The sequence below is a fragment of the Sus scrofa genome, chromosome 3 (assembly GCF_054392235.1).
Source record: "Sus scrofa isolate SSC_HxYL_T2T_F1_AM1 chromosome 3, Sscrofa_HxYL_maternal_Yorkshire_Landrace_v2.0, whole genome shotgun sequence".
Classification (NCBI taxonomy): Eukaryota; Metazoa; Chordata; class Mammalia; order Artiodactyla; family Suidae; genus Sus; species Sus scrofa.
In genome coordinates, this window is record NC_139385.1 from 53,802,665 (window position 1) to 53,821,685 (window position 19,021).

At 41.4% G+C, this 19,021-nt stretch overlaps 1 protein-coding gene across 31 annotated transcripts in view; it reads left to right on the forward strand.

Moving 5' to 3' along the window:
* The window catches only part of PTPDC1 (protein tyrosine phosphatase domain containing 1), a 129,205-nt gene that overhangs the window by 106,379 nt on the left and 3,805 nt on the right, over positions 1-19,021 (forward strand). For 15 of the 31 annotated variants that reach the window (XM_085018362.1, XM_085018370.1, XM_085018375.1 and 12 more), the window contains 6 exons: positions 296-376; positions 614-732; positions 2,714-2,851; positions 5,143-6,377; positions 9,228-9,413; positions 12,059-12,169. In XM_085018362.1, coding sequence (XP_084874488.1) covers positions 296-376; positions 614-732; positions 2,714-2,851; positions 5,143-6,377; positions 9,228-9,413; positions 12,059-12,169 — 1,870 coding nt within the window. The remainder of the gene's footprint in view (positions 1-295; positions 377-613; positions 733-2,713; positions 2,852-5,142; positions 6,378-9,227; positions 9,414-12,058; positions 12,170-19,021) is intronic. The other 16 variants (XR_014841172.1, XR_014841169.1, XR_014841171.1 and 13 more) reach the window with 5 other exon arrangements.

Consider the following 19,021-nt stretch of genomic DNA (forward strand, 5'->3'; position numbering starts at 1 on the left):
TGTTACCTTTGCTGCCAGCTTAGGTTTCTCTATCACGGCCACTAGAGTATCAGAAATGTCCTTGAAAATACTTTACAAGAACCCATAAATACATTATGTCCAGGAATTTAAGATGTTAGGGTTTCTTAGATCCCTAATCATAATGTAAACTTGAAGCCAGATTTGTATAAGGAGATTCTTACAGAGTTGTTGAAGTCATAGAAAAAGTAAGGACTTGAAATCTTGCATTCCCCATCCTTAGAGCTGGAGCACTCTTGATTTTGTGCATCTCACCAATGCCTCCTTCCGCCTGTAGGGTCACTGATAATATCCTAGCCATGGCGCGCCCATCCACTGAGCTCCTTGAGAAGTATTGCATCATTGAGCAGTTCCAAAGGTAAGCTTTGAACCGTGCACACACCTTGATAAGCCAGCCCGTGTTTTCTCTTCCATTGCTTTTGACTTCGCATGAAAACATGCTTTCATTTTACCAATAGGAGTGTGAAGGCCTTATTTCAGATAAGATAATTCAGGTTTTAAGAGTACCTAATAATGATTATTAATGCCAAAAATGATTAATTTTTTTTAGTACTCCCTCCCAATGTGATTCATTTTTTTTTTCTTTTCCTTTAAGCCATGGTATAAAAAGTATCATCAACCTGCAGCGTCCTGGTGAGCATGCCAGCTGTGGGAATCCTCTGGAACAAAAAAGTGGCTTCACATACCTTCCTGAAGCTTTCATGGAGGCTGGCAGTAAGTCCTTCGATCTGCCTCTTCATGAGTTACCAAGGACAGAACTCAGAAACTTTTTGTCTGCTCAGCTCTTAGGTTAAAAAAAGTGATACCATTGTGGTGCAACAGAAATGAATCCAACTAGTATCCATGAGGATACAGGTTCCATCCCTCGCCTCACTCGGTGGGTTGAGGATCCAGCGTTGCCGTGAGCTGTGAGCAGACATGGCTGGGATGCCCTGTTGCTATGGCTGTGGTGTAGGCCGGCAGCTATAGCTCCGATTTGACCCCTAGCCTGGGAACTTCTATTTGCCAAGGGTGTGGCCCTAAAAAGAAAAAGTGATGGAAATAAACAGTTACTGCACTGTAGTAGGGCTTCTAAAAAGTGAAGATGAGGAGTTCCTGTTGTGGCGCAGTGGTTAATGAATCCGACTAGGAACCATGAGGTTGTGGGTTCGATCCCTGCCCTTGCTCAGTGGGTCAAGGTTCCGGCGTTGCTGTGAGCTGTGGTGTAGGTCGCAGACACGGCTCGGATCCTGCATTGCTGTGGCTCTGGCATAGGCTGGCAGCTACAGCTCCGATTCGACCCCTAGCCTGGGAACCTCTATATGCCGCAGGAGCGGCCCAAGAAAAATGGCAAAAAGACAAAAAAAAAAAAAAAGTGAAGATGAGCAAACTTTGACTTTAAGTAACGCTACCATTCTTTACTGGTATAGCTATTGAAAGTACAGGATTTCTTTTTTCCTGTGAGGGGGAACTTGAGAGGAGACCTTGTAGAAATAATGCTTATGTAATTAACATAAATAGTATGCCAGAATGTCATCTCATTTAATCCTTAAGGCAGTCGTGTAATATAGTTGTTCTGCTTCACATATGAGGCCACACAAGCTGAGCAAGTTCTGACTTACCCAAGATCACATGGAATAAACATGGCCGAAGGATGGGAACCCAGGACTCTCATGCTTTTACCTACTGTGCAGCTGTGCCCCTGGGTAGGATGCAGAGATTCTGAATGTGATAATCCCAGAAGCCCCTCAGTCACAGGAGTGTTAGAGTAGAATCCATTGAATAGGTGTCATTCACACCAGACTGAAAGGATCAATGTGTTTCACTCTTTTTGGGGGGATGGGGGGCGCTCCCATGGCATGTGGAAGTTCCTGGGCCAGAGAGCAAACCCATGCCACAGCAGCAACCCAAGCCATAGCAGTGACAATGCCAGATCCCTAACCCACTGAGCCACCACAGAACTGCCAGATTATTCCACTCTTAGAACATGTTTATAAAACGTTTATATCTAGGGTTTGTTGTTATTATTTTGTGTGTGTGTGTATTTTATTTCTTTTTCTTTTTTTCTTTTTTTTTTTTTTTTTTTGCTTTTCAGGGCTGCACCCGAGACATATGGAAGTTCCCATGTAGGGATCCAGTCGGAGCTACAGCTGCCAGCCTACACCACAGCCACAGCCACAGCAATGGAGCAACGGTGGGATCTGAGCTGCGTCTGCAAGCTACATCACAGCTCACGGCAACACCAGATCGTTAACCCATCGAACCCGCATCCTCATGAATCCTAGTCAGATTCCTTTTTGCTGCGCCATGACGGGAACTCCAGTATCTAGCTTTTTTATGTTATAGAAATATGTACATACTGCCTTATGCCATTTATCAGTCTCCTGGACATATTTCTATGCTTAAACAGGGCTGTGTGCTTTTCCTCTGTGGTTGAATAATTTGGGCATAGATCATTGACTTTAATTTGCAATCCTGTTTTTCCTTAATGCTTTCTGGCTGAGTTTCAGCAAGAAATATAAATAGTATAGAATGTACTTTGTAAGAAATGTTAGTAGTAATCTTAGTAGAAATGTAAAAGTCCTATTATTTCAGGCCTACATATCCAGTGAGATGTTTTATACTTCTCATGAATTCACTCACTGTCTTCAAATATTTTTGCAGATATTTTTCCTGTATGTTGATTTTTCTTCTTCTTCTCTTTCTCATTGTCAAGTTTATTTCTACAATTTCGGATGGAAGGATTATGGTGTAGCATCCCTTACCACCATCTTAGATATGGTAAAAGTGATGACATTTGCTTTACAAGAAGGAAAAGTAGCTGTCCATTGTCATGCAGGACTTGGTCGAACAGGTAAATGCTCGGAGGTAGTGGTTTTATTATCTTTTGGCGTATATATATATATAAAATTCTAAGCTTTGGAGTCAAATGGTACAAGTCAATAAAAGATACTTGAGGAGTTCCCATCATGGCGCAGTGGTTAACAAATCCGACTAGGAACCATGAGGTTGCAGGTTCGATTCCTGGCCTCGCTCAGTGGGTTAACGATCTGGCATTGCCGTGAGCTGTGGTGTAGGTCACAGACGCAGTTCGGTCCTGTGTTGCTGTGGCTCTGGCATAGGCCGGTGGCTACAGCTCCGATTAGACCCCTAGCCTGGGAACCTCTATATGCCGCAGGAGTGGCCCTAGAAAAGTCAAAAAGACCAAAAAAAAAAAAAAAAGATACCTGAAATATGTTAGTTTCTGTAACCATATATTCATGAGAATTGTTTTGGGAGTTTTTTTTGTTTTGTTTTTTTACATTTTCAGGGCTCACCTGTGGCATACAGAAGTTCCCAGGCTAGGGGACAAATAAGAGCTGCAGCTGACGGCCTACACACAGCCACAGCAACTCGGGGTCTGAGCCATGTTTGGACCTACACCACAGCTCATGGCAACACCACAGCTCATGGCAACACCACAGTTCATGGCCAGAGATCGAATCTGCAGCCTTGTGGATACTGGTTGGGTTCTTAATGCCGAACCACAGTGGGAACTCCCATGAGAGTATTTTTGAGTGACTTAGGGTTAAAACCTCATCATATTGAGTAATAAATAGGTGGATTTCCACAGTTAGCTAAATGACCTTTCTGATATTATTCTTTGAAGGAAATAAATCATCATTTTGTTTTTAAAACATAATTTTTTAAATGTAATTTTCCTTAACCAAAATATAGTGAAAATAGCAAGCAGTGCTTCACCTATTATCTTTTTAAATCTTTAGCAACAATGTAAGTTTTGAAGGAAGTTAATCTGCTACATCAAGTAAGTAGCAGGGCTGTGATTAAAATCTATAGCCGTAGGGATTTTGTTTGTAAAGGAGAGTCTTATCTATGTGTACAATTCTATATAAAAAATCAGTGATTTTACTTAAAAATTCAGCAGAATATCAATGCAGTGCTGATATTGGGGCAAAAAAAAAGAAGAGTTGGACCCTTCATTGTCATCTGAGTTTGACTTTGTCCACAGTATACCCATGTCCCTGCCACTGGGTGTCACACCTACTCAGGAGCACCTTCAATGTGGAAACTCAGTCCTGCTCCAAATTGTCAGCACTCGTGGTTGAGCCAGAATCTCACTTGGGAGTCCATGTGATAGCTCTGCAGATATTTCATAGTTAACAGTAAAGAGCTGCCATGTCCTAGTGAGAAAGATATGTTGGACCTTACCACGTACCAGGAAAACATGCATTTTTCAGGAGTTCTGATTTTCATGAGTAACAAGAGTCATAAGTGAATCGTACAGATGTCTTTTGATTTGCCTTTTACTTGATATTAATTAACTATTACATTGAATGAATAGATTATCACTTTTTATTATTCATTTTAACTTTGTATTAATAAGAATACATAATGTTTATGCTGTTAAGGCTGTTTTCCTTAATATTAAGTGCTTATAGAAAAATACAGTTATATCATGGTCTAGAGGAAAATGCATATTAGTTTAGGCATTAGTTTTAGTCTTAGAATTATAAGGAAAAAAAATAGATTGTGAAAGTGAATAATCCCCAAAGATAAAAATGCCCAAGTAGGGAAAATGCCACTCTGGAAGGTGCCACCAGTTGATGACAAAGATAACAGGGGTTGGAAGTTCCAATCAGAGTGTAAGGATTGACTGGATAGAAATTTTTAAAAGCTTTCAAAGAGGAAAGCAGAGTTATCTTTCTTCCATGTTAGAGTTCAGCATAATAAGGATAAATGGGCCAGGTCATCAGTTCATTATGTCATGCCCCCTTCACACTTCGTCATCCCCCTCACTCCACACTTACTCCATCATCCCCCTCACTCCACACTAACTCTGTCATCCCCTGACTCCACACTCCATCATCCACCCACCACCCATTTACTCCATCATCCCCCTGACTCCGCACCTACTCAACTTCACTGTGACAGTTCTTGTGCTTGCCCTGGGGTGCAGAAGTGACTAGCAGAGTCATAAGGAGGGTTGCCATGTGGACAGGTAAATAGGTAAACTCTTATACAAAAAGTTTAAAAGTTATCATTATATTTATATGGTTTCTTAACATATATTTAAATTTTAAGTCGTCAAAGAGTATAAATAAAAATAGAAGCTTTTCTCATATCAGTCTTCTCTTCACTGTTTAGGTGTCTTAATAGCATGTTACTTAGTTTTTGCAACAAGAATGACTGCTGACCAAGCAATTATATTTGTTCGAGCAAAGCGACCCAATTCCATACAAACTCGAGGACAGCTACTATGTGTAAGGGAGTTTACTCAGTTTCTGATACCTCTTCGTAATGTATTCTCTTGCTGTGACCCCAAGGCACATGCTGTCACCTTAGGACAGTATCTGATTCGCCAGCGGCATCTGCTTCATGGATATGAGGCACGACTTCTAAAACACGTACCAAAAATTATCCACCTCATTTGCAAATTGTTGCTGGACTTAGCTGAGGACAGGCCAGTGGTAACAGAAGATGTGGTGGAAGTACCTGGCCTCTCTGCTGAAATTGAAAAGACTGTCTCTGAGATGGTCACAAGGCAGCTGGATAAAGAGTTACTGAGACATGGCAGTGACGCATCGGACTCTTTCACGCCTAATGCAGTGGTGGCAGAATTTTCAAATCAGGGTGTGGTTCTTTCTGGTGAGCAAGAGTTTGACCCTCTCTGGAAGAGACGGAATGTCGAGTGCCTTCAGCCCCTGACTCGTCTGAAAAGACGGCTCAGCTACAGTGACTCGGATTTGAAAAGGGCCGAGTCACTTCTAGAGCAAGGGAGGCCTCCGTGGACAGGGCCTGCCCAGGTCTTGCCTTGCTGTAACTCCAGGCAGCAGAAGCCCATAACCCGTTGTTACTCCCCACAGTCTCCACAGCTAGACTTAGATAAGGAAACACTGCTCCACAATGCATTTTCTCTCTGGAATCAGGCTAAATTTGGAGGCCTGGAAGGACTCAAAGATGACAGGTCATCAATTTTTCATAGGACAGATATTCCAAAGGAGGTACAGCGAAGTAGAACTTTTTCTTCAGGTGTTTCAGGTTCATATAACCCTGGGGAACCAGTTACACCCAGCTTTGCAAATATCCCTAAGGAACCAAACTCTTCTCACCAGCAGGTATCCCACTGTGGGTGTGAAACTCACAGTGGTTGTGGCTCAAGCTCTGTTGTGAAGGACGGTGAGACTTGCCACCACCCTGTGGACTGTGGCTCCAGTCCCAAAGCACAGGACAGCAAAGATCTGTCTGAAGTCACTCCACACACGTCTTTACAGTCTGAGTTGAGTGTTGAAGCAAGAAGAATGCTGGCAGCCAAAGCCCTGGCAGATTTGAATGAGTTTGCAGAAAAGGAGGAAGTGAAAAAGAAGGTAGAAATGTGGCAGGTATTTGTATTTCATTAATTATGTATGGATGGGAAATAATTTATGTCAGAGCAAAAATAATACATTTTCCCAAACTCATTTGTTAGAGAAATTTGAAGACATGTTTGCATAATACTTAACTTTTGAACTTCAAGTTTCTCAGCTGTCATCCCAGCTTGCTGTCATCAAAACAGGGCTGTTTTGTAGGTTCATTTCAGTCTCTGTGAAAGAATGCAGTTAGTGCTTAATGCTCAGCAGGGTGCGTGACTGATCAAGTCATCGATGTTGATTGATGTCAGCAGTTCCTTCTTTCTTGCTGGGTTTGTGAAACTGAGGGGCAGATGGACAGACCGCAGCAGACAGCTGTAGGAACTGACCTGAAGCTCCTCTGCCCTAACGCCTGGCAGGGAACCACTCACCAAGAGACATAAATAAGATCAGAGACAATTCTTTTTCAAAACTCATCAGCCCGTGTCCAGGAAGGTCCAAAAGATGAGTGATAGGGACTCTGCTCAGCATTCCCGCCTCAGACTTCCCAGTCCACCCCAGTAAGGCAGGTATTGGATTCTGGAAAGCAAATGAGGATACCCACAGAGTACCTCCAGTTCTACCCAAGATTGTGGGGTCTGTTTCTTGGCTTTTATTTAAAATAGTAGGTGAAGATTTTAATTGTAACCCGTTTTTGTGTTGTACTTCAGTAGAAAGACAGTCTTGAATCAGCCATGCTCTCTGCCCAGAATGAGCATCTGGTCTAGAGAAAAGGCAGGCCTTATAAACCAAGCTTTCAGAAACAGGTAAACTGCCCAAATGTAGGCTGACCTGAGGGTTGGCTTGTTAACCCATCATCTGCTATGAATTATTTGTGCAGCTCTTTTTCCACATTCTGCCATTAAAGCAAAGCGTGTACACTTTCTAAAAGGTCAGACCTTCCAGAGGCTGAGGCAGGAGGAGTAGGCGTGGAGCCTCACCCTCACTTGTAACTGTGTGACACTCACGCTTTCTTCTTCAGAATTGTGTTTTGCTTAAGGAGTAGTTAAATGTCTTGCTTTCTTCCAACATGAAGTATTTTCTTTATTTCCTACACCAAACTGAACACATCTTCCACTCAGCGGGCAAGTCTCTGCATCGCTCTGAGCCACAGTGGCTAGCTGTAGGACCTCTGGTTTTCAGCTTACCGTCCCCTCATGGGTCAGTACCCCCATGGACCAGACTACTTGAACACATAATATGTACAAAAGCATCTATAGAGGTTGATACAGCCCTATGGTTTGGATAGGTTTGGTGTTTTTTTCCTTTCTAGATTTTATTGTGGTTCTTTCAGTAATAAATTAATTGAATTCTGGAAAAAGTAAAAAGAATATATGATTTGAATAGCATCATGCCACCTGCGCTTCTACTAGACCCTTTCACATCTATTATTTTATGTGATTTTCACAGTAATCCTGTGAGACAGATGACATTATTTACAGATTTTGTTAATTCTTATGAATTAAGTATCACAGATGGGGACGCTAAAGGCCATAAGGGTCATGTGATACACTTGAGGTCATGTGGTCTAGATGCAGCAGAGCCAGGGTACAGTTCCTGCGTTTAATACTTTGTCATCCGTGATGTTTTTCCTTACCCCAATGGAAGATTTCAGAAAATAAGTGACGTAATGGTCATTTTACAAAAAGGGTCTTTGAGTCATGTCATTTCTGCCCAACATAAAATCGAATAAAAGTCACTCTGCTTTTATGTATACATGATCTGTGAGATACAGAGGACTAGCTGCAACTGAAAGTTTTGGCTTATTTATGAAGTAATAAGGAGAAACCCAGTGCCGGAGGGCCCTGGTTGCATGACATAAACATTACAGACTGGGGTTGAGCAGACGTTGAATTGGGAATACCTCCTTTTCCTCTTTCTCCTGGGCGAGTTACTTCATCCTCCCTGAGCCCCCAGGACCTTCATCTGTCAAGGGGCCTCCTTGGTGGGTTGCCATAAGAATCATGGATAAGTCTGCTCCTGGCGTACTGTAAGTTCTGTACATACTGTAAGGGTGAATGAATGAATGGTGGTGTTAATTTTTCTGCTTATTCCTATTGTAAACATATTTTATTTACGAAAACATAAATCGGAGCCCTGTCAGAAATTAAAATTCTCATCTCTCCTGCTCTCTGTGAGGTAGTTTTAAAATCTATTTAAATTATCTACGCATTTGGAGTATTGGCAAGACTTCCTAGTTATTTTACCCCATTAAATTTCAAAATGCAGGGTTTGTTTATTGAATTCCATGTAGGATTCTAAAAAGGAATTTGAAAGAAATACATATACCACATCTACCAACTTTTTTGTGTAGCACTTTGAAGTTTGCATCAGAAGCGTTTCTTACCTCGGGTTAATCTGCAGATGTTCTCTTATTTACACCTTTCCGTCGTCATTCTCCTTCACCGCAGTGAGCATTTTTGTTTTGTTCCAAGGAGCCTTGAAAGGAAATGACCCTCTTGAACTGTTTCTGTAGTTGGTGAATGAAGTGGAAAACTCCAGTTAACTAAGCCCTTCTCTGAACCAGGCGCTTTAACAGCCCTCTAGGTTAGTCAGGCCACCTGTAGGGCAGGAACAAATTTCACAAAGGAAAACTGAGGCTTAGAGAAACTAAACGCCTTAGTTGAAGGTGCTGCCTGGAAGTGGGAGCTCTGGAAGCGGAGCCAATCCACACTCAGTGCCTGAGACCTTATTCTCCTGGACGCCTAAGGGTCATCAGATGTCCAACAGGGCCTGCCTCCCTTCCTCCTCTCTCCCTCACTTTGTGTCTCTCCCTCCTCTCTTGTCTCGTCCTGTCCTCTCCTCTCCTTTCCCTTTTCCCTGTCTTTCTTCCTTCCTTTTTAGAAAGAACTAAATTCCCGAGATGGAGCTTGGGAAAGAATATGTGGCGAAAGAGATCCTTTCATCCTGTGCAGTTTGATGTGGTCTTGGATGGAGCAGCTGAAGGAGCCTGTGATAACCAAGGAGGACGTGGACATGCTGGTTGACAGATGTGCGGATGCTGCAGAAGCACTGTTTTTATTAGAGAAGGTAAAGTAGTTGGTGGACAGTTGGTGAAGTTAACTATAGCCCTCAATGCAAGTTTCACACACTGAAAAAAAAACCCTTATTAAAAAAAGAATTCATGCAGAATCTCATCATATTGGTGTCTAAATTAAATTTTTCCAAGGTAAGAGAAGAAATGCATACCCAGCATAAACATTTAGAAGATAGAAAAGTAAAAAGGGAACATAACCCATAAAGGAGGGCCACTTTAAACATTTTTATTTAAACATTTTCAAGTCTTTTCTTTCAGTCTTACCAAGGCGTATGTTAACTTAATAAAAATTATTTCACATACAACTTTATTTTATTTTATTTTGCTTTTTAGGGCCACACCTGTGGCATATGGAGGTTCCCAGGCTAGGGGTCCAATTGGAGCTACAGCTGCTGGCCTACACACAGCCATAGCAATGCCGGATCATTAACGCACTGAGTGAGGCCAGGGATTGAACCCACAACCTCATGGTTCCTAGTTGGATTCATTTCCACTGCGCCATGACAGGAATTCCCACATACAACTTTATATACTTCATGTTTGCTCAAAATGTAGGTGTTTTTCCATGTTTGGTTTTTTTTTTTCTTTTTTTGGGTCTTTTCTAGGGCCGCACTCAAGGCATATGGAGGTTCCCAAGCTAGGGGTCTAATTGGAACTGTTGGTGCTGGCCTACACCACAGCCACGGCAACGTGGGATCCCTGAGTGAGGACAGGGATCGAACCCTCAAGCTCATGGTTCCTAGTCGGATTTGTTAACCACTGAGCCACAATAGGAACCTCCAGTGTTTTAAGTTTTTCATAAACGTTCACTTTAATGGGTAGGTAGTGCTCTAACATAGGGATCTGTTGTAACTAACCACTTTTTCACTTTCAAGTACTTGTTTCTGCTCATTTACTTTGAGCTAGGTTAGAATATGCACTCATTTGTGTTTCCTAAAAAATGATGTATCTCACTTATGTGCATTTATGTATGTAATATGTATAGGTATAAAATACAAATGAATATAGAAGGAAAAATAAAAAACCGATAATGGTGGTTGCCTTTAGAGAATAGTTATAGGAGGCAATGGATCTAGAAGCCAGAGAGACTTAATTTTTTTTTTTTTTTGTCTTTTGTCTTTTTAGGGCTGCACCCACAGCATGCTGAGGTTCCCAGGCTAGCGGTCCGGTTGGAGCTACAGCTGCTGGCCTACACCTTAGCCACAACGCAGGATCTGAGCTGCATCTGTGACCTACACCACAGCTCACAGCAACGCCGGATCCTTAACCCACTGAGTGAGGCCAGGGATCAAACCTGCATCCTCATGGATCCCAGTCGGGTTTGCTAACCGGGGAGCCACGACGGGAACTCCCAGACTTATTTTCATTGTAGATTCTCCTGTGCAATTTAATATGATTAACCGTCTAGAGATAATTAAATTTTCATTTATAAATAGGCTTTGTTTTGCTTTAGGAAACAATGTTACCTTGAGTTGCCTAATATGTGGTGGTATAAACATCACCTCATTTCCAAATCTTCTTCTGTTACTACGTATAGACACACAGACACATGCACAAGCACTTGCATACAGATGTGTGGTACACATCTTTAAAGATCAGGTGTTCCCTGTATCTACATTCCTTTTCTCAGACTATTTTCTGAGCATTTAAGTCACAGAGATGAAACAGGAGGGATGTGGAAGGTGGTTAGCCTTGCTGGTGGCAGTGGGCCAGGCCCTTGCTAGGTCATAATTTGTGTTTTTACCTTTATTTATCTCCATAGCTCAGAGAACTAGAGGCCTAACTTTTCAGAAAAGGGAATGTGAAGCAGTCTGCCCACACTGTACAGCATGTGTTAGAGCAGGATTCAGATTTGGGTGGCTCTGGCATGAAGGTCATTTACTTTCTGCCATATTGTACTATTTCCTCATCATTCACTCCAACCCTAATATGCAGGGCATTTACATTATTTAGAGTTTTTTTACTTTTATAGGCATCACTGTAATGATCATTTGTGCTTGCATTTTTTTCTTCATTTCAGATTATGCCGTTAAGAGTAGATTTTTAGAAGTGAAATTAGTGGCTCTTGGGGTGCAACAAGTATTGGATGCAAGTTGCTCCAATGATGTGGTTTCTCCTTTGCTTCTCCGAAGAAAACAGCCCACAGGGGTCAAGTTGGGGACACATTCTTCAGGGGCCTTCCCCCTTAAGCAGTGGCATGCTCCTAGGGGGCTGTGACTTTCTTCTTCTGCCTTTCCTCCCTCAGTAGTGTCTGCAGCTGAGGTGCTGAGCACTGAATACCCGGCCGACTATTCAGCCAGTGCTGTGGTATGTCAGCATCTATTTGCCAAACTGAAATGACTATGTTTAGAAACAAGAAAAATAACTGCACAGAAGATACTTGATTTAAAATTGCACTTGTCTTCATATTCAACTGTACGTTGTGTTGTAATGAACCACCCTTGACTTTATCTTCTGAAAGCTTTTCAGATTAACACATAACAGTAAACATATGGTAGGACCCTTGGTAGATGGTTTAGTATTTGAGGTACTGCATACTTGGTTGCAAACAAGTTCTTTGTTCAGCTGTTGTTTTGAGTTTATTTCTTGAGGCATTTTTTTCAAACAATTTGTTTGATTTTGATTTCTGCAAAAACAGGGCCAGCAGCAGACTGTTCTTTGTGTGTTGCATTGCATAGTAGGCCTACAGACAATCCCCGCAGATGTGGAGGAGGCTGTTCTTGCCCGTGCCATTAAAGCTTTCACAAAGGTGAGTTGCACTCTTTCCCCTTCAGACCACAGTCAGCATGATCTTTGTAAGTCAGAATCCAGAGGTCACCAGCCTCCTCTAAAATAAAACCTTTAGCCACATTTCCTCTTTTTTTTTTTTTTTTTTTTTTTGTCTTTTTGCTATTTCTTTGGGCCGCTTCCAGGGCACATGGAGGTTCCCAGGCTAGGGGTCTAATCGGAGGCGTAGCCACCAACCTACGCCACAGCCACAGCAATGCGGGATCCGAGCCGCATCTGCAACCTACACCACAGCTCACGGCAACGCCGGATCGCTAACCCACTGAGCAAGGGCAGGGACTGAACCCACAACCCCATGGTTCCTAGTCGGATTCGTTAACCACTGCGCCATGACGGGAACTCCCACGTTTCCTCTTAATAGAAATATGTTTGACATTTCTTGAAAGTAGTTGCAGACTTTTGGCTAAAAAAATGTCATTTTCCTAGCAGTGTTATTAGAAAAGGGGTTTTGAAGGAAAACTCTGAAACAAAGAACTTTTCTATAGAGAGAAACAGTGGGTATTGAGAAAATGTTTTTAAATCATGTGCATAATAGAACTCAGAGAATCGTTTCTTGTTGAATCAGTTCTACCTTGGGTCTGAACAGGAAACCATCTACTGAGAATTTAATATCCAGTGCTGGCAGTTCTGTTCCATTTCTGGTTGGCAGATCCTAAGCAAAAAGTAAAAAAATTGTTTTCTTTCCATAACATCCTTTTGGCCTGCAGCAGTCTTTCCTGGCTGAAGAAAGGGGCTCAGGCCAAGAGAAAAGGTCCCCTTCACCCCTTCTGCTGATTTGTTTGCTATCTCTCATATATGATATACAAATGTCATTAAACAACCCAGTTTTTTTGATGACAGCATCTGTGGTACACCTTAATGGTAATAGCAATTATTATTTGTACTCATTCACCAGTGTCTTTCCCCATCCACTCTTTCCAAGTGATGTCCTTCTTAGAGGCTTCTTTGTTCCTCGTCTGCAGTGTTGTGACACTAACCACTCTGCATCCTCTCAGTCTCTTCTTGACAGTTTCCAGAGTCAGCACCTCAAAACCAAATCACGTGATCCTTTACATCTGAATATATGTTTTCATAGTTTCAGGGGCTACCTGCTGTGTGGGGAGGGTTGTGATTTGGTGTTTAACAAAGTGTACAGTTCAGACTTTTTTATGTTGTTTTTTTTTCTTTTTAGGGCCTCACCTGTGGCATATGGAAGTTCTCAGGCTTGAGGTTGAATCAGAGCTACCGCTTCTAGCCTACACCACAGCCACAGCAACTCGGGATCCTTAATAAGGAGTTTTTGCAGATAGGATTGACAAAATAATGATAAAGATAAAGTTAAATTTCTGAATTTAACTGAAACAATTCTTAATAGTAATCTCTCTTAAAGCAGTAGTAATTCTTTACAACTTCTGTAGGCCTTTTAGGGGAATACTAATGAAAAGTTAAATATACTGGCTATTCAAAAATCTGTCTATAACAATGTTAGATCTTTCTTGGGTCTCTCCCCTTGTGTACAATCTTAGGAGCAGAGGCCTTGATAGTTTTTGTTCCAGGCTAGCTCTTCAGTGAAATCTGTGCAGCATCTGCTTCCAGTGTAATTAACAAAGATCATGTTTTCTTCAGGCCCAAGATTAGCAGGCTTGCCACAGTTCCCTCATCAAACATAGGGAAGTGCCTAATTATGGATTTCCTCAGCTATAATGCAGACTCTTGCTTGTGCAACCTCCACATGTGCCCCTCTGCACCATCCCCGTGGGGCTTGGTGGGCATGGAAACCCATGTTGTTATGGAGCATGTGCTGCCTTGAGTCATAAAGGTGTTTGTCTCTAGCCTGGCAATCTCGTGTCTCCTGCCAGTATCCACAAAGTGTGTGAGCAGGGTGAAATCTCAGACCCTTCTCAGCCCTTCATCAGGGTGTGGCCTTCCTTCTCTCCCTCCAGGAGGGAGGGGATCCCTCACCAAGGGATCCCGATCCTTTCTTAAGGAGAAATTTCGTTGACCATGGAAGTGGGATAGCGGTGTGGTGATTGCTCTGATTCTCTGCTTTTGTGTGTGTGTGGCTGCAAAAAGTTTATTGTTTTATACATCCATACAAATAATATGTACTCATTTATACCAAATTAACAACATGAGGGGAGTTCCCGTCATGGCTCAGTGGTTAACAAATCCGACTAGGAACCATGAGGTTGAGGGTTCGATCCCTGGCCTTGCTCAGTGGGTTAAGGATCGGGTGTTGCCATGAGCTGTGCTATAGGTTGCAGACGCGGCTCGATCCCGCATTGCTGTGGCTCTGGAGTAGGCTGGTGGCTACAGCTCCGATTCGACCCCTAGCCTGGGAACCTCCATATGCTGCAAGAGCGGCCCTAGAAAAGGCAAAACAAATAAACAAAAACAAATTAAACATGAAAGAAGTATTGGTGGGTGACATCTGCTCACACACAGGCACTAAGCAAAGTGTTTTACTTTTTTTTTTTTCATGTATACTCAAAGCAAGTATTGATAGATGAGGAAACCAAGGCACAAAGAGATTAACTTGTCCGAATATCTTGGAACTGAGATTTGAACTCAGGTCTGACACCAGAGCCTATGCTTTGAACTTCTACCCCATTTCTGCTTCCTGCATGTTTGCCAGTCTGAACTCTGGCAGTTCCCTTAGTGGTCTGGGGCCTAACAGTGGGAACTTAGTAAATGTTGGTTGAATGATTTTTTTTTTTTTTTTTCTTTTCGTTTTCTTGTAGGGCTGCAGCTGCAGCATATGGAAGTTCCCAAGCTAGGGGTCGAATCCGAGCTTCAGCTGCCAGCCACAGCCATAGCAATGCAGGATCCAAGCTGTGTCCCGAGATCTACACCGCAGCTCACAGCACGCCAGATCCTTAACCCACAGAGTGAGGCCAGGGATCAAACCCACATCCTCATGGATACTAATTGGGTTCATAACCCGCTAAGCTACATCGGGAATTCCAAATGAATTTCTTTTTTTATTACTCAATGAATTTATTACATTTATAGTTGTACAATTATCATCATAATCCAGTTTTATAGGATTTCCTTCCCACACCCCCAGCACATGCCCCCACCGCCACCCTTTCTCCTTTGGAAACCATAAGTTTTGCAAAGTCTGTGAGTCAGTATCTGTTCTGCAAAGAAGTTCAGTCTGTCCTTTTTTGCAGATTCCTCATGTCAGTGATAGCATTTGATGTTGGTGTCTCATTGTCTGACTGACTTCACTTAGCATGATAATTTCTAGGTCCATCCATGTTGCTAAAAATGCCATTATTTTGTTCCGCAGTTTTTTGGAATAGTTTCAGAAGGATAGGTGTTAGCTCCGTCTCTAAATGTTTGATAGAATTCGCCTGTGAAGCCATCAGGTCCTGGACCTTTGTTTGTTCAAAGCTTTTTAACCATAGTTTCAATTTCATTACTTGTGATTGGTCTGTTCATTTTTTCTATTTCATCTTGATTTAGTCTTGGAAGATTGTCTTTTCTAAGAATTTGTCCATTTCTTCTAGGTTTTCCATTTTATTGGTGTATAGTTGCATATAGTAGTCTCTTATGATCCTTTTTTTTTACTCTTTTTTTATTACTCAAATGAATTTATCACATCTGTAGTTGTATAACGATCATAACAATCTGATTTCACAGGATTTCCATCTTATGATCCTTTGTATTTCTGTGATGTCTGTTGCTACTTCACCTTTTTCATTTCTAATTTTATTGATTTGCGTCCTCTCTCTTTTTTTCATGATAAGTCTGGCTAAGGATTTATCAATTTTGTTGATCTTTCCAAAGAACCAGCTTTTCATTTCATTGATCTTTTCTGTGGTTTTCTTCTTTTCTATTCCATCGATGTCTGCTCTGATCTTTATGATTTCTTTCCTTCTACTAACCTTAGGTCTTGTCTGTTCTTCTCTCTTGAGCTGCTTTAGATATAAAGTTAGTTGTTTATTTGAGCTTTTCCTTGTTTCCTGAGGTGGGCTTGTCTTGCTATAAGCTTTCCTCTTAGAACGGCTTTTGCTGCATCCCATAGGTTTTGGAGTGTTGTATCTTTGCTGTCATTTGCTTCCAGGTATTTTTTAATTTCCTTTTTGATTTCTTCAGTGATCCATTGGTTGTTAGGTAGGACATTGTTTAGTCTCCATGTGTTTGTGGCCGTTTTTTGTTTTTTTTTTTTTTTTTGTCTTTTTTTTTTGTCTTTTTGCCATTTCTTGGGCCGTTCCTGTGGCATATGGAGGTTCCCAGGCTAGGGGTCAAATCACAGCTATAGCCACTGGCTTACACCACAGCCACAGCAACGCCAGATCCGAGCCGTGTCTGTGACCTACACCACAGCTTACAGCAAGGCCGGATCCTTAACCCACTGAGCAAGGCCAGGGATCGAACCTGCAACCTCATGGTTCCCAGTCAGATTCGTTAACCACTGTGCCACCACGGGAACTCCCCGTTTTTTTCTTGTTGTTGATGTCCAGTTGTATAGCGTTGTGGTTGGAGAAGATGCTTGATATGATTTCAGTTTTCTTAAAGTTAGCGAGGCTGGATTTGTAGCCCAAGATGTGATCAATCTTAGAGAGTGTTCCGTGTGCACTTGAGAAGAATGTGTATTCTGTTGCTTTTGGATGGAATGTCCTATACATATCTATTAAGTCCATCTGGTCTAATGCATCATTCAGGGCCTGTGTTTCCTTATTGATTTTCTGTCCGGATGATCTGTCCATTGCTGTAAGTGGGGTGTTAAAGTCCCCCACTATGATTGTGTTATTGTCGATTTGTCCTTTTAAGGTTGTTAGCAGTCACCTTATATATTGTGGTGAACCTATGTTGGGTGTGTAGATATTTAAAATTGTTATATCTTCTTCTTGGATTGATCCATTGATCATTATGTAGTGAGCTTCCTTGTCTCTTAAAATATTCTTCATTTTAAGGTCTGTTTTGTCGGATATGAGTACTGCTACTCCAGCTTTCTTTTGACTCCCGTTTGCATGGAGTATTTTCTTCCATCCTCTCACTTTCAATTTGTATGTGTCCCTAGAAGTGAAGTGGGTCTCTTGAAGACAGCATATATATATGGGTCTTGTTTTTGTACCCATTCAGCCAGTCTCTGTCTTTTGGTTGGAGCGTTTGGTCCATTAACATTTAAGGTAATTATGGCTATGTATGTTCTTATTGCCATTTTATTAATTGCTTTGGATTTGTTTTTGTTGCTCTTTTTTCTTCCCTCCTTCTCTTGTTCTCTCTGATGACTATCTTTAGTGTTGTATTTGAGTTGATTGTTCTTATTTGTTTGTGTATCCATTGTAGATTTTTGGTTTGCAGTTCTTCTGAAGTTTTGATGTAAGAGTCTGTACATATGCGAGACTGTTTTAATTTGTTGGTCTCTTAAGTGCAAGTGTATCGCCAGTGTCCTGCATTTGTACCCTCCTCTTCTCATGATTTCTGATTCTGGTGGCATAATTGTGCATGGATGATTTCGTATCTTTGCTATATATAATATACCTTTACTGGTGAGCCTTGTCATTTGTGGTATTTTTGTTTCCTGTTGCTGTCTTTTCTTTTCTGCGTTGAGTAGTTTCTTTTTTAGTATTTGTTGTAAGGCTGGTTTAGTGTTGCTGAATTCTCTCAGCTTTTGCTAATCTGTGAAGCTTTTGATTTCTCCTTCAAATCTGAGTGAGAGCCTGGCTGGGTAAAGTAATCTTGGTTGGAGGTTTTTTTCCTTTCATCACATTAAGTATATCATGCCACTCACAGGATAAATCCAAGAAGAAAATATAACAATTCTAAATATATATATATATGCACCCAGCATAGGAGCACTCAATTTATAAGGCAAATGCTAACAGCCATAAAAGGAGAAGTCAACAGTAACACAATAATAATGGGGTAGTTTAGCACCCCACTTACATCACTGGACAGAAAATCAGTAAGGAAACACAGGCCTTAAATGACACATTAGCCAGGGGGACTTAATTTATATTTACAGCACATTCCATCCAAAAGCAGAAGACTACACTTTCTCCTCAAGTGCACATGAAACATTCTCCAGGATAGATCACATCCTGGGCCACAAAGCAAATTTTCTTATATTTAAGAAAATTAAAATCAAATCATGCATCATTTCTGACCACAATGCTCTGAGATTAGAAATTAACTATATGGTGATATCACTTATATCTGGTATCTAATATACAGCACAAAAGAAACTTTCCACAGAAAAGAAAATCATGGACTTGTAGAAAAGACTTGTGGTTGCCTGGGGGGAGGTGGAGGGAGTGGTATGGATTGGGAGCTTGGGGTTAATGGGTGCAAACTATTGCTTTTGGAATGGATTAACAATGAGTTTGTGCTGTGAAGCACTGAGAACTATGTCTAGTTACTTATGATGGATCATGATAATGGGAGGAAAAAGTATGTATACATGTATGTGTAACTGGGTCCCTATACTGTACAGTGGGGGAAAAAATTGTGTTGCGGAAATAACAATAAAAAAAAAACCTAAGGGGAAAAAAGAAATTAACCATATGGAAAAAACTAAAAAACGCAAACACATGAAGGCTAAGCAATGTGTTATTAAACAACCAATGGGTCACTGAAGACATCAAAGAGAATTAAAAAAAAAAAAAAAACTAGAGAGAAATGACGATGAAAACACAATGATCCAAAACCTATGGGATTCAGCAAAAGCAGTTCTAAGAGGGAAGTTTATAGCAATACAGTCTTACCTCAGGAAACAAGAAAAATCTCAAATGAACAACCTAACCTTACACCTAAAGCAACTAGAGGAAGAAGGACAAACAAAACCCAAAGTTAGTAGAAGGGAAGAAATCAGAGAGATCAGAGC